The sequence below is a fragment of the Pseudophryne corroboree genome, chromosome 2, assembly GCF_028390025.1.
Source record: "Pseudophryne corroboree isolate aPseCor3 chromosome 2, aPseCor3.hap2, whole genome shotgun sequence".
Taxonomy (NCBI): Eukaryota; Metazoa; Chordata; class Amphibia; order Anura; family Myobatrachidae; genus Pseudophryne; species Pseudophryne corroboree.
Window position 1 is genome coordinate 667,761,602 of NC_086445.1, and position 16,387 is coordinate 667,777,988.

The following is a 16,387-nucleotide window of genomic DNA, read 5'->3' on the forward strand; positions in this document are numbered from 1 at the left end:
GTAGTTAGGTCTGTCTGAAACATGTTGTTTAACCACATCACTAGATAAAAACTTTTTAAAAACAAAACCATGTGACAATGTTATACTACCCCAATAAAGAAAATGTGTTTGGACAAAGTAGAACAGAAATAGCCCAAGCAGTAAAAGATCCTGCTCCATCTATACAACCAAATAGGATTTTAAAGCTTTTAACCCAAACAAAACCAATTACCAAATATTAAAGTATTCCAATGTCCTTCCCTTAATACAAATGACAGAATAAACCAACATGGATAAACGGCTTTTCTTCTCCACACCTGAACACGACACACAGGAGCGGCAATTGGAAGATTCTCTAACAAATAAATATAGTGTTTAACATTACAGGTAATAGCATTTATTGTAATTGCATGCCATTCAACCTGCATCACGGAATGATCTAATTTGGGGGGATACAACGGGAGGCTCTCTATTTGCTGAAATAAAGCTCCCAGTTTGAATAGCTGGACAGTCACAGCTTGCTCCTACTTAAACAATAAAAGGCTCAGATAGGTCAGGTGTAAAGTGCAACTAATACTGTGCTCCAGTAGGAAGAGACTCTTACACCCATTTAATCCCATAGTGGAAACAATTACAATATGGAGATTAACAGCAGCTCACAGCATACATAATTAAGTGTTATGTCACTTTAATATATAAGTACTGCATTAGCTTTCACATTTATAAGTTGCCAAACAAGTCCTACTTGAAGCTACAACTTTCCCCCTTTTTTTTCATAAATCTACATGCTACAGCTTCTGTTAAAGTGCAGATTGCCAGATGTGATAAATGACATCAGCAGGGTGAAACCATTCTGTTTGTAACAATTCTAATGGAAGAATACACTTGCAAAATGACCATACCTGGATGAACACATTAATTTTGCCTACACTGGTTAACTTGTTAAAGTATGTATTGTATAATATAACAAAATCAAAAATCAATCTTATAAAACTCAGTTGTGGAAATTGGTTTTGGAACATGTAAACACAGTAACAAATTAGAAGTATAACAGGATACAAATTGTTTTTTGACATCAGTGTAAACAGCCAGCAACAGACCATTGTACATACAAGTCCCTATAAGACAAGTTGACTAGTTTAAGTTAACAAAATGGTGATCTACTGAACGCCGATATGTGTGACAAAAACAAAACAAAACCCTTTTTCCACAGATACATACTACCAGAATGGTCAGTACAAATTAGGCAACAAATAAATGTAGCAGCATCTGCCACCTCTGGTATACTACAATCTCAATATAGTCCACGAAAAAAAAAAGTTAATATAATAAAAATATGAGTTTGCACCATAAAAAAAATATTATTGTAAACTTACATTTTCAAATGTTTAAACATAATAATAACAGTGGGATCAATAAATATAGAAACCAACCTACATTTTTATATATATCTATCTATATATATATATATATATATATATATTCAGTGCTTTCTCCCCCCCCCCCCCCTATAATTTGCTAGAAGTGCATGTTGACGGGTTTAGTCATAGCATTATCGAAGAAAATGAATCACAGACTATGAGCTAAATATGGATGAGTAATTGCCAGTGTCTCATGCCTACCTGTAACCTAGTATTTTAGGACCTTTTTAAAAATATATATTTTTAGACAACCTACCACAAGTTACTGTCTCTAAGTTAAGCTGGCCATACACTTAAAACATTTATTGTCAGATTTGGCTGGTTGAAACGAAAATTTGGTAATATATAGGAGTAAATGACAATTGATCATTTGCTCCTAAATGCCGTAAAAGTGACAAAAACAGTCGTTCAGACAAATTGGTTAAATCAATGGTTTTAACCAATTTGTCTGATTAACCATTTTTGTCTGTTTCCAGTGTTTGGGAGTAAATGGTCAATTGTCATTTGCTCTCTTCCATTACCACATTTTCATTCCAACCAGCCAGATCTGACAAATCTTTTAGGTATATGGTCAGCTTTAGTTGTTTAATCATACCTTATTAGGTGTTCTACTCTACTATGAAATGAATCATAGTTTAAATGCATTCCCTTTAGCATTGGCGCACAGTGCTTACACTGTGTAAGTGTAAACTATAGAAGTACCATGACCACCAGTGCTGCGTCAGCAAGATTTACATTAGCCACAAACTCCATTTGTACAGATGGGAACGTAAACAATTAATGAGTGACATTAACAATATATTATCAGATTGTGTGTGTGTGTGTGTATATATATATATATATATATATATATATATATATATATATATATATAATTTCTGTATCTAACATGGCACAAGTTACATTATTTGGCACTTTGTATTCAAGTAAATGTATAAAACAGGCCTGTTGCAAAACTACAAGTGCCAGGGCATGCTGTAGTTTGTAGCTTCAAAACCCGTAGAGAGCTACAGGTTACCCAGGCCTGGCATAAAATATGGTCTCCTTAGTTCCCATACATATCCTTCAGTATCAGAAAGCTTTCCCTCATACATGAGAGATAGATAGATATATAGATAGATATACTTGCAAAAGTGCGGCACTCAGACTGAACAGACAGACACTTTAGGCTGAAAGGAGATAAACGTTTCAATATTTTGAATATTGTCATCAGGATAAGAGAAAAGATACAAACATACCTTTTATAGGTAATCACCACAAGTGAAATGCTGGCGTCAGGGCCGGGACCGCTCACCCTCCCCGCCGCCGCGCTGAAAGGTGACGTCATCCAATAAGGATCAGACACCTGTGAGAACTTAACCAGTCACCAACCAAACAAATATTACATAGATACAGAGCATCTATTTAGAAAATTAAAACCATGCTAAATAACAAGACACCTCTTGGACACCACTACGTTTTTGAGGAAATTGCAAGCAGTCTCTGGGTTGGATGAGGACTGCTGGTTGATTGGCATTGATGTCATTAATTTATACACGTCTATTCCTCATAGTTTAGGATTGCACACATTGTGAGTTTTTCTTGAATCTAAAAGCACATTTTCTTGTGATAAAATTGATATTATTCTGCAGTTGTTTGATCTCATCTTGCATAATAATTATTTTTTATATGACAATGAGTTTTACTTGCAGGTACAAGGCTGTGCCATGGGCAGTTCAATGGCACCAGCATATGCCAATGTGGTAATGTTTTCTATTGAGGAACTGGTATTTTTTTACTGTAAGTACTGTTAAGCAGCATATCGTCTTATTTCTGAGGTACATAGACTATTTATTCTTGATTTGGAGGGGTGACGTTGGTATCCTCCAAAGGAGGTTGGAGGAACACAATGCCTCAGACAACCCCATCAAGTTTACCTACACTTTCAGTAAGGAAGCATTAGATTTCCTCGATGTACATGTTTCTATTGTTGATTATGCCATTCATACCAGTTTGTTTTCTAAGCCCACGGACAGAAACACGTTGTTGAGGGCACAAAGCTGTCATCCAAGATCTTTAATCAAAGGGCTCCCTTATTCACAAATGCTTAGGGCTTTTCGCATTAATAGCAATTTAGGGATGGCCATACAGCAAATTGACCTTATGGTTCAGAAATTCTTAGAACGGAGTTACAGTGCTGATTCTTTAGAAGAGTATAAACAAAGTATTAGCATTGGATAGACAAGCTCTAATCAATGATTCTGTACCCGTTAGAAAAACTAATGATAAAACTCTTCCGTGGGTTAATACTGTAGGTATAGTGTATCATCACCAGCCATTATTAAATCGGCAAAATCATTATGGCCCATGTTGCAGAGTGACCCTAAATTAAATCTAAGGGAACACAGATTAATGCCATGCTATTCGCGTGGCCGTAATTTGAAGGACATTTTGGTCAAGACAGATACCACCAGAGCACCTCCGAGAGGGACCACATTTTTAAGTAATACCCGGTAGGTTGTTTTAGGTGCACTTGCACTACGTGCGAATTTCTTCTGACAGGGAATACGTTTAATCATCCGCATTCAGGGAAACTTTATAAAATCTTGCACTACTTCACTTGTAATTCTACCTTTGTAGTGTACCAGCTTCTTTGTCCCTGCGGGCTCTGTTATATTGGCAAGACAGAAACTAAGTTTAAAGAGAGGATGGGTAACCACAGGGCGGCCATACGTGCAGCAATAATTTCGGGCACAAGCGACCAACCGGTCGAGCGGCATTTTGCTGAAGCATGGCACACACTAGCTAGTCTCCGGTACAGGATGATCGACACTATCCGCCGAGTCGACGGGGAGGTGATCGTTCACTCCAGCTGTTAAAATGTGAAGCATCGTTTAAATGTTATTCATCCAAAGGGGTTAAATGACAATATACCTTCTTTAAGATGATCCATCCTTTGGTTACACTTACAGTATTATGGCTGACACTTGTATTTCCATTTGACACTTGTAATTAGAGCTTTAGTATCAATAAGCATTTGTATCAACAAGGCTTATATATGGTATGGAATATAACAGTACAGCATTTGTCTTGTTATTTAGCATGGTTTTAATTTTCTAAATAGATGCTCTGTATCTATGTAATATTTGTTTGGTTGGTGACTGGTTAAGTTCTCACAGGTGTCGAATCCTTATTGGATGACGTCACCTTTCAGCGCGGGGGAGGGTGAGCGGTCCCGGCCCTGACGCCAGCATTTCACTTGTGGTGATTACGTATAAAAGGTATGTTTGTATCTTTTCTCTTATCCTGATGACAATATTCAAAATATTGAAACGTTGATTATCTCCTTTCAGCCTAAAGTGTCAGTTTGTTTAGTCTGTGTGCCGCACTTTTGCAAGTTTATTCGAATTTTTGTGAGGGCACCGACGCAGTTAATATGGAACAAGGAGTGCCGGACCTGTGACAAGTATATGTATGTATGTATATGTGTGTGTGTGTGTGTGTGTGTGTGTGTGTGTGTGTGTGTGTGTGTGTGTGTGTGTGTGTGTGTGTATATATATATATATATATATATATATATATATAGTTAGATATAGAGATAGATATATATATATATATATTTAGATATATATATATATATATAGTTAGATATATAGTTAGATATAGATAAATATTTTTTTTTATTTTTTTTTAAAGGCCCATCATTTTTCAATATTAGCACCTACACACAACCTATATTCTTGAAAAAAAAATGCAATAAGGGGGTATGTACATTACTTCATGACACGTGCTAATGTCCTGGTGATATCACAAGAGGTAAAAGGTTCAAAATCAGTAATGTGCGTTGGTCAATAGAAGTGACCTTTAGCATTTGCTCTGATACGGAACTGAGCAATGATTCCTTAGGGCACAATATGGCATGGAATGTTTACAAAAATAAATAGAAATAAAAATAAGTTAAATAAATTAATCAGCAAATGCAAAAATGTTATCTACAAAAGTAACTAATAAAAGATCAAAATAAATAATAAAGAAATGTAACAAAAAAAAAAAAGGGTTCTCACACTGAGCGTTTTCAGCAAGATGCCATCATGGCCATGGCTTTCAGTCAAGCATTTAGCTTGCCATAGTTGCACAACAGTGTATTCTCTGCGGCTGTCACTAATTGTTTATCCTCCTGAAAAGCTAGCCTTCATTTTTATGCAGTGCAAGAATGTTTGCTCCGCAGAGGGCCATAAACAAATCTGGAGAGGCAAGAGTACAAGGAGGAGTTGCAAATGAGAAACCAAGAAAAGCCATGATAAGAGCCGCAGAAATGGCTTTTGTAAAACAGAGAAATACAGGGTTAGAACAAGCAGCTTACAGGGGAAGGTCTGTGCTGTTATGTCTGGTTTTTCTTGAGGTGCCATCATCCCGGGGCATAGCTCTCTGTAGGCTGGACATGGCAGCTGTCTTTTTAAGGTCAATGACAGCATAAGAGTCTGCACGGCGAGCTGGGTGATTTGATGCAGGTGTACAGGTGATTTGAGGAATCTGCCTCCCTTTGCCTTCATTCTTACCCTCCAATTCCACCTGGATATAGTTGAGTTGCCTCTGCTCTGAGTGTGGCCGTCTGAAGTCAAAGCTGAACACATTGGTTGGGCAGCTTCTACGTGGCTGGCAGTCTGGGCGATGGTGGTGGTACCCACCGCACGCAGTGGCGCTGTCAGCATTCATGTAATTCTGTACAGGGTCGTCATGGTACCCATTAAGAGATGGTGTCATGGCATCAGTGGAATCCTCCTCCTCTTCATCATCCTCATCCTCTTCATCATGGTGCAGGGACTGGCACTCCCAAACAGGGGGTAGTGGGGGTAGATTCTCATAGTGTAACATTGCCGTCCTGCGGTGTGAGCAGCTGTTGTAGGGCAGACCTTCTGCTGACAGTTTGAGGCCCCTGGTGGCAGTGCCCCTGCGAAGAGCAATGCTTCCTGGTGGCACCAAGCCGTTTATGTTCTCATAGGCATACTTGTGTGAACCCCACTGATCCTTGCACTCATTATTATTGTTATGTGGCGGTAAAGGATCGCGCTCTCCAGCACAGACATGGCCCTCACAGTCCCTGTGGTGTCGGCAGAAGCTATCTCCTCTCAGAGGCAGTCGTCTGTAGGCCGGTGCTGGGCCGAGTACAAACTTCACTTCTCCTGGCTGTAGAAAGACCTGGGGATTCCGCTCTTCCATGGAACACCCTGGGCCAAGCATGTGCCTCGGTGGATCATGGTATGATGCATGTGCCTCAGGCAAGGAGTGCATGCAATGCCGACCTCGAATTTCCTCTTCCCCACTGGCAGTATTCACATAGGTATGAGACTGAGAAGAAAAATGTTAAGATATACATGAAAAACCATGATCTTATTAACATATTTAAGATCAGTCACCATTTAATTGGTTATGGAATAAATGTAATAGCGTACACGATGCAGGCATCCACAAGTTTTTTGATAGTCTGTCTGGTGTTTAAAAAGAGCAATCATTTAAAAAGGAAAAAGAAAAACCCAGCTTGTTTTGCCCTTTTAAAATGGCTGCCTCTTTAAAGCATCAGCTATTTCACAAATAGATATAAGATTAGTTAATACAATAGGATTTTAATTACCTACCGGTAAATCCTTTTCTCGTAGTCCGTAGAGGATGCTGGTGTCCACATTAGTACCATGGGGTATAGACGGATCCCTTGGAAGCCATAGGCACTTTAAGAGAGTTTAATAATGTGGGATGGCTCCTCACTCTATGCCCCTCCTACCAGACTCAGTCTAGAAACTGTGCCCGAGGAGATGTACATACTTAGAGAGAAGGAAATGCACAGATAGTGGTGAGATTCAAACCAGCTCACACATAACAAAAACCCAAGCTAACCAGCTTGAATCAAGTCAGCAATGGCTGAACAACATTACTTAACCAAGTAACAATGCAGTACTTAACCAGGAACAAGGCAGTACTGAACCAAGTAACAACTGCAGGAAAATGAAGCGCTGGGTGGGCTCCCAGCATCCTCTACGGACTACGAGAAAAGGATTTACCGGTATCCTATTTTCTCTTACGTCCTAGAGGATGCTGGGGTTCTATTTAGTACCATGGGGATGTACCAAAGCTCCCAGTACGGGAGGGAGAGCGCGGAGGCTCCTGCAGAACCGAATTACCAAACTTTAGGTCATCAGAGGCCAAAGTATCGAACTTAGAAAACGTGTTCGACCCTGACCAAGTTGCTGCTCAGCAAAGTTGTAAAGCCGAGACACCCCGGGCAACTGCCCAGGAAGAACCTACTTTACGAGTAGAGTGGGCCTTAACGGATTTCGGACACGGCAATCCTGCCGTAGAATAAGCATGCTGGATAGTAAACCTCATCCAGCGAGAAATCGTCTGCTTAGAAGCAGGCCACCCAACCTTGTTGGGATCATTAAGGACAAACAGAGCGTCCGACTTTCGGTGAAGAGAAGGTCTCTTCACATAAATCTTCAAAGCTCTCACAACATCCAAGGACTTTGAAGTAATTGAGTCAGTAGCCACTGGCACCACAATAGGTTGGTTGATATGAAAAGCCGACACAACCTTCAGAAGAAATTGCTGACGCGTCCTGAGCTCAACTCTATCTTCATGAAAAATCAAGAAGGGGCTCTTGTAGGACAATGCCCCCAATTCCGACACACATCTAGCAGATGCCAATGCCAACAGTGTTACTCTTCCAAGTAAGAAACTTGACCTCAACCTCCTGCAAAGGCGCGAACCAATCAGATTGCAGGAACTGCAGTACCACGTTAAAGATCCCTAGGTGCCGTAGGAGGCACAAAAGGAGGTTGGATGTGCAGAACCCCTTTCAAGAAAGTCTGAACCTCAGGGAGGGAAGCCAATTGTTTCTGGAAGAAAATGGACAAGGTCGAAATCTGGACTTTTATGGAGCCCAGGAGCAGGCCACCATCCACCCCTGCTTGCAAGAAGGAGAAACCGTCCAAGTTGAAACTCCACTGTAGGAAACTTCTTGGATTCGCACCAAGACACATAGTTTTTCCAAATCCGATGGTTATGTTTTGACATTACTCCTTTCCTAGCCTGTATCATGGTAGGAATAACTTTGTTCGTAATCCCCAAATCTGGCGTTCAACCTCCATGCCGTCAAACGTAGCCGTGGTAAGTCTTGATAAGCGAACGACCCCTGTTGCAGAAGGTCTTCTCGTAGAGGAAGAGGCCTCGGATCTTTCAGCAGTAACTCTAGAAGATCCGTGTACCAAGCCCTTCTTGGCCAGTCCGGAGCAATGAGGATAACCTGAACTCTTGTTCTTTTGATTATTTTGAGAATCCTTGGGATGACTGGAAGTGGAGGGAACACATACACTGACCTGAACACCATGGAGTTACCAGGGCGTCCACCGCCACTGCCTGTGGATCCCTCGACCTGGAACAGTATCTCCGAAGCTTCTTGTTGAGGTCTGAGGCCATCATGTCTATTTGAGGTATGACCCTAAAGACTTGTCAACTCTGCGAACACCTCTAGGTGGAGGCCCCATTCTCCCGGATGGATATCATGTCTGCTGAGGAAGTCCGCTTCCCACTCCCAGAATGAAGATTGCTGACAGCGCCAACGCGTGCTTTTCCACCCAGGGGATGATTCTTGTTACCTCTGACATTGCAGCTCTGCTCTTCGTTCTGCCTTGTCTGTTTATGTTGGCCACTGTCGTTACATTGTCCAACTGAACTAGAATGGCCTGATCTTTTAGAAGATTGTAGAAGAGTGTTGTACTCGGCCCTTAGTTACAGAATGTTTATCGGAAGGATGGATTCCAGACTTGACCACCTTCCTTGGAAGTTTTCCCCCTGGGTGACTGCTCCCAAACCACTGAGACTTTCATCCGTGGTTAGGAGGATCCAATTCTGAATCCCGAACCTGCGGCCCTCTAGTAGGTGAGAAGTTTGCAGCCACCAGAGGAGCGATATTCAGGCTTTCGGTGACAGACGTATCCTCTGGTGCATGTGAAGATGAGATCCCGACCATTTGTCCAGGAGATCCAGCTGGAAAGACCGTGCATGAAATCTTCCGTACTGTAGAGCCTCGTAGGAGGCAACCATCTTCCCCAGAAGGCGAATGCACGGATGAACAGATACCCGGGCTGGCTTCAGGACATCCCGGACCATTGTTTGTATCACCAACGCTTTATCCTCCGGCAGAAACACCCTCTGTACTTCCGTGTCGAGGATCATCCCTAGGAAGGACAGTCTCCTTGTCGGTTCCAGATGCGACTTTGGAAGATTCAGGATCCAACCATGATCCTGGAGTAGTTGAGTTGAGAGAACAATGTTCTGCAACAGCTTCTCCCTGGAAGACGCTTTTATCAGCAGATCGTCCACGTAAGGATTTATATTCACACCCTGCTTGCGAAGGAGTAGCATCATCTCCACCATTACCTTGGTGAACACTTTTGGTGCCGTTGAGAGACCAAACGGCAGCGCCTGGAACTGATAGTAGCAGTCCAGCAGCGCAAATCGGAGATAAGCCTGGTGAGGCGGCCAGATCGGAATATGAAGGTACGCATCCTTGATATCCAGGGATACCAAGAATTCCCCCTCCTCCAGACCTAAGATCACCGCTCTCAGAGACTCCATCTTGAATTTGAATTCCCTCAAATAGGGGTTCAATGACTTTAGGTTTAATATCGGTCTTACCGAACCGTCCGGAATCGGTACCACAAACACGTTTGAATAATAACCTTTGTGTTGTAGGTGAGGTGGAACTGGAACAATTACATTTGACCTTAGTAATTTTTGAATGTCTTCCTGTAGGATAGCACTTTCTGTCAGCGAAGCTGGCAAGCCTGATTTGAAGAATCTGTGAGGTGGGAGCTCTTGAAACTCCAGTCTGTACCCCTGGGTAACAATATCCTGTATCCAGGCATGAGGACGCCCACACATGACAGAAATTTCTTAATCTTGCTCCCACCTGTCCGATTTCCAGGCTGGAAGGTCCACCGTCATGCTGAGGATTTTGAGGAAGCAGAACCAGGTTTCTGTTCCTGGGAACCTGTGGGTGTATGTTTTTGGGATTTCCCCCAACCGCCTCTGAAGAAAGTGGAGGGGGATTTGGACTTTTTAAGAAAAGTTGACTTACCCGCAGTTGCCGTGGAGATCCACGCATTTAATGCTTTCCCAAACAGAGCCTGACCAGTGAAGGGAAGGTTCTCCACACTTTTCTTGGATTCCGCATCCGCAGACCATTGGCGCAGCCAGAGTCCTCTGCGTGCCGAGACAGCCATGGAAGAAGTTCTCACATTCAGATGTCCCAGGTTTTTCATGGCTTCCACCATGAAACCAGTAGAATCCTGTATGTAAAAACAAATCAATGTCACTTCTATCCATAGAATCTAACTCCTCTAGTAAAGTGCCTGACCACTTTACTATGGCCTTAGAAATCCATGCACAAGCAATAGTGGGTCTTAAAGCTACGCCATTTGCTGTGTATAAAGATATGCGAGTAGTCTCAATCTTGCGGTCAGCCGGCTCTTTTAAACCAGTGGACCCAGGTACAGGTAAAACCACTTTCTTAGACAATCTAGGAATAGAAGCGTCTACTACCGGCGGGTTTTCCCACTTTTTTCTATCCTCCTCAGGGAAAGGAAACGCAATGAGAACCCTTTTAGGGATCTGGAATTTTTTCTCTGGGTTTTCCCAGGATTTTTCAAATAATGCATTTAATTCCTTAGATGCAGGGAATGTAAGGGAGGATTTCTTAGTGTCAGTAAAGTAAGCCTCCTCTACCTGCTCAGGTACCTTATCAGTAATGTGTAAAATGTCCCCAATAGCCTCAATCATGAGTTGCACCCCCTTAGCAAAGGATGCCTCACCCCCCAGGATATCCCCCTCACCGTCTCCTGCATCAGTGTCGACTTGCATTATTTGGGCAAGAGCACGTTTCTTAGAATATATATCAGGGGTTTTGGATGAGGTAGTGGGAGCAGAATACGACAAAACCTCTACAGATCTTTTCAAAACCTGTGATTCAGTCTCATTATGAGTCATCCTAGATGAAATCTGGGATATCATTCCCTTAAGAGAAGCCACCCATGGGGGCTCGGATTCAGAAGGCTGAGACAGTACATTGCATTCCTGAGTACATGGAACACATGGAGGGGATACACACTCTGCAGCACAAGATACAGAGTCCCTAGACATGTCAATGTGAGATATTGTATATAACACACACAGGAAAATGTCAGACACAGTTTCCCCCAAGTATCCTTAGATAGATACAGAGTATAAGGAGCCAGCTATATAAATGCCTGGCACTGACTGAGTAACCTTAATAGGTTAAACAGTTAATAACACTCTACCCCCCACTGGTACCGCACAGGATAGCTGGAGTTATGTGAAGGGTCAGCGCTCCCTGCCAGCATCTCTGTATGTGATCTGCGTGGAAAAAATGGCGCTGATGAGTGCTGGATCCGCTCTGAGGAGAAGCCCAGCCCCCTGTAATGGCGCATCTTCCCGCACTTATTAGTTTATACTGGCCTGAGGTTTGCTGCAGCTAACAGTGGTATTAGCCCCTGTTAGCTAGTTTTGACCAGTGTTAAGGTGTTGCGCTGGCCCAGGGCACCCCTCACAGCGCCGCACACTATGGTACCGCTGAGCCCTCCGGAGCGCAGCCTGTCAGCACTGCGCTCCGACCCTTATGCCACCATTCCTGGGCACCGGCGTCATACTCGCCACTCCATCTTCTGACTCTGTTAGGGGGTGGCGGTAGTGCTGCAGGAGTGAGCGGTCGCCTCGGGGGCTTGTGATCATCACCCTCAGGAGCTACGTGTCCTGTCAGCGGAGATAGGGGCCATTAACCTCAAGGGTTAGATCCTACTCCCCCCCTCTCATAAGTCCCACGAAGCAGGGAGGCTGTTGCCAGCAGTCTCCCTGTACCTAACTCTTTAAAAAAAACAATAAAACTAAAAGAACTCCTAGGAGCTCCCCTAGCTGTGACTGTCTCCACCGGGCACATTTTCTAAACTGAGTCTGGTAGGAGGGGCATAGAGGGAGGAGCCAGCCCACACTATTAAACTCTTAAAGTGCCCATGGCTCCTCAGGGACCAGTCTATACCCCATGGTACTAATGTGGACCCCAGCATCCTCTAGGACATAAGAGAAATTACAATTATCCTGGTGCAGAACAAAGATATAAAGAGAAGGAAACATTTGCCTACAAAGATATTACAGCATAAAAGAAACAAGAAAAGTATTATTTGTATAACAGTTCACTGTAAATCAGATATATTATATTTAATGTTTGTTCTATACAAAATAATAAATAGCAAGGTATGGTGCACAAATAAGCTAGCTAGAGTTAAACAAATTCCACACTAAACATGAATCCTGGCAATATGACATAAGTCAGAGCCAATTTTCCACTCTTAGGGTGGGCGGTTTAATTAAGAGTGAAGTTGGCAATATGTCCGTGAAAGATGTTTCTGTGCACATTTAATACAGGTGTGTTAATAAGCTATTCAATTCCAAAACACACGAGATACATTGGCCATCTTTGCTCATACCTCCTAAAGTTGGAAAAGTTTTCAAAAGATTTAAATTTAATTTAGAAAAGTCAGACTATAGTAAAGCTCAAATATATACTATCCTAGAAGCAAAAATCAACAGTCACATACCATTTAAAGCATATTAGTGAGAGCAAAAAGTGTTTTAATGTGTGGCAAGCAGGATATTGAGTGGTTTTCATAAAGAGGACAGATGTACCTACAGTGGGTGCTTTGCTTATTCATATAAGCTAACGTACATAATGTAAACAGCTGCATGACTTTCATGTGATAGGTGCAGTGCCTGCATGTTGGTTGGCCATGGGAAATTGGCAACTGGTGTATGGATTTCTGTATTAAAATGTGTGTTTAGACGAGCTATCTCATAAGACAAGAACAATGGAGGCTGAAATGGAGACAAAGAAGTCAGTAACTATGTTTCAGTGTAAAACATTACCCCATATCACACATTTCCCATTTGCCTTAGTACTTTACTACACACCACAATGCTACCCTACTGAACTTCAAAACTAATCAAGCCCATTCTCTGCAATAGATTGCTCCTCTTGTACAATTGTAAGGTCTCCTATATGTATTTTGAGGTTAATCATGCTGCTTTTTACAATTATTAATAGAAAGAGGAAGAAAGGGATGAGTCAATGCAACTATCAGCTGCCACCAAGGAGTCTGAGGATCTCCTTATATGTAAAAATGAAGCAAATTAAGGTGGCTCTTGGGGCTTTGCGGAGAGAAAGGACATATAAAAAACTGCGGTTCTAATGAAAAATTTTACAATTTATTTTGCCATTCAACATAAATAAGTTTGGTACTTTTAAAAAGTTAAAACAGCCACATAAGAAATCCTTCTAGAAGCAGTTTCTAAATTCAATAAATATGCTCCTGACGTAGGTGTGGGTGGATTCCTCACGGAAACGCGTTGACATAATACTAACCATCTCTGACAACATTTTATGGATAATATTTGAATTCTTATCTACATCTGGACCAGCTGCAAATTATCACGGAGAACATCATATCCCATGTCAACTAAGGTTACCGGCACTAAGTGAGATGATTGCACAGACCAACTGCACGGATTGCATACCTCTGACTCGGTAAATTATCCTCCATTTGCTGGGCATTATTCCGTATTCAAAGCATATGCATTATCCATTTATTTCAATGTGCTTGAATACTTCTAAAGACTGAGGACTATGCATAACACTCTATCAATTTCTTAAAGAAACATGCTCAGAATGTGTTGTCATTTATATCCATAACTGGATTATTGAATTTAGAAACTGCTTCTAGAAGGATTTCCTATGTGGCTGCTTTAACTTTTTAAAAGTACCAAACTTATATTTATGTTGAATGTCATAATAAATTGTAAAATAATTTATTAGAACTGCAGTTTTTTTTTAATGTTCCTTCTCTCTGCAACGCCCCAAGCGCAACCTTCATTTGCTACATTATTACAATTATCTTTGTGATATGTTGATATATCTTGAACTTGTTCACTTTATTGCAGTTTTTTGGGATTATACACTGATCAGTCATAACATTAAAGCCACCTGACTAACATAATGTAGTTCCCCCTCATGCCGTCAAAATAACTCTAACCAGTCAAGGCATGTACTCAACAAGTCCCCCGAAAGCATCCTGTGTTATCTGGCATCAGGACTTTAGCAGCAGATCCTTTAAGTACTGGAAGTTGCAAGGTGGGCATCCATGGCTCAGATTCAGATCTGGGGAATTTGGAGGCCAGGTTAACATTCTGAACTTGTATGTTCCTCCAACCATTCCTGAACAATTTTTCAGTGTGGCAGGGTGCATTATCCTGCTGAGAGAGGCCACTGCCATCACGTAATACTGTTGCCATGATGGGATGCACTTGGTCTGCTACAATGTTTACGTAGATTGCACGTATCAAAGTAACATCCACCTGAACGTCTGAACCCAAGGTTTCCCAGCAGAACATTGCCCAGTGCCATCACACTGCCTATGCCAGCTTGCCTTCTTCCCAAAGCGTATCCTTGTGCCATCGCTTCCACAAACAGCGCACACACATAATGGCCACGCACATGATCTAAAAGAAAATGTTATTCATTCTACCAGACCACCTTCTTTCATTACTCCACAGTCCAGCTCTGACACAGTTTCCATTGTAAGCGCTTCCAGTGGTAGACAGAGGTCAGCACGGGCACTCTGACTGGTGTGCGGCTACGCAGAAATCTGTACCGTGTGCCTTGGACACCCATGAACCTGTTGCCGCTTCACTGGTTGTCCTTCCTTGTCCTTGGACCACATTTGGTAGGTACTAACCACTGCATACCAGGAGACCTGCCGCTTTGGAAATGCTCTGACCCAGTCGTCTACTCATCACAATTTGGCCATTGTAAAAGTTGCTTATAACATTGGCTGGCCACTTTTCCTGCTCCAACACAAACTTCAAGAACTTACTGTCCACTTGCTGCCTAATATATCTCACCCCCTGACACGTGCCATTGTAACAGGATAATCAATGTTATTTACACATCACCTGTCAGTGGTTTTAATGTTATGGCTGATCGGTGTACATAGCCAACAAGAAGTAAAAAAAAAAAAAGAAATGGTGTTTGCTGCAGTAATAATGCAGGCTGCAATTCAACTTTGATGAACAGGTGTCATGGCAAGTCACATACACCAACCAGATATCTGACAGCTTTGCTACAAAAAATAGGAATTTAATACCTACCGGTAATTCCTTTTCTCCTAGTCCGTAGTGGATACTGGGGTCTTGTACTTTATTACCATTGGGTATAGATTGGGTCCACTGGAGCCTGGCACTTTAAAACTTTTAGTGTGTGTATGTGTGTGCTGGCTCCTCCCCTCTATGCCCCTCCTACCAGACTCCGTCTAGGAAAACTGTGACCGAGGAGACGGACATAATATGAGAGAAGAACAATACAACAGCAGTGAGGCAACAAGCAGACAACAATAAACGAAAGGAGGGCACTAACCAGAACAGAGGATAGCAACACCAACCTAATCCAGATAGCACAGCTATCACAACAACATAATGGGACCGTAACCTCAGTCTAACCAAATACTTACACAGGTAAGCAGGAACGAAGCACTGAGGCGGGCGCCCAGTATCCACTAGAGACTAGGAGAATAAGAATTACAGGTAGGTATTAAATTACTATTTTCTCTTACATCCTAGTGGATACTGGGGTCTTGTACTTTAGTACCATGGGGAAGTCCCAAAGCTCCCAAACGGGTGGGAGAGTGTTGAGACCCTTGTAAAACCGCCTGACCAAACTGAAGGTCATCCTTGGCCAAGGCATCGAACCTATAAAATTTAACAAATGTGTTCGAACCAGACCAAGTTGCAGCACGACACAACTGTAGGGAAGATACACCCCGGGCAGTCGCCCAGGAAGACCCCACCGACCGTGTCGAGTGGGCCTGAACAGACTTCGGTAAGAGCAGAGC

General features: G+C 42.2%; 1 protein-coding gene across 9 annotated transcripts in view; it reads right to left on the minus strand.

Annotated features, from left to right (window-relative positions):
* The window catches only part of FRS3 (fibroblast growth factor receptor substrate 3), a 95,752-nt gene that overhangs the window by 748 nt on the left and 78,617 nt on the right, over positions 1 to 16,387 (minus strand). For 7 of the 9 annotated variants that reach the window (XM_063955064.1, XM_063955058.1, XM_063955063.1 and 4 more), the window contains one exon: positions 5,743 to 6,728. In XM_063955064.1, coding sequence (XP_063811134.1) covers positions 5,743 to 6,728 — 986 coding nt within the window. Of the gene's footprint in view, positions 1 to 4,745; positions 6,729 to 16,387 lie in introns of those variants that run through there. The other 2 variants (XR_010235941.1, XM_063955065.1) reach the window with 2 other exon arrangements.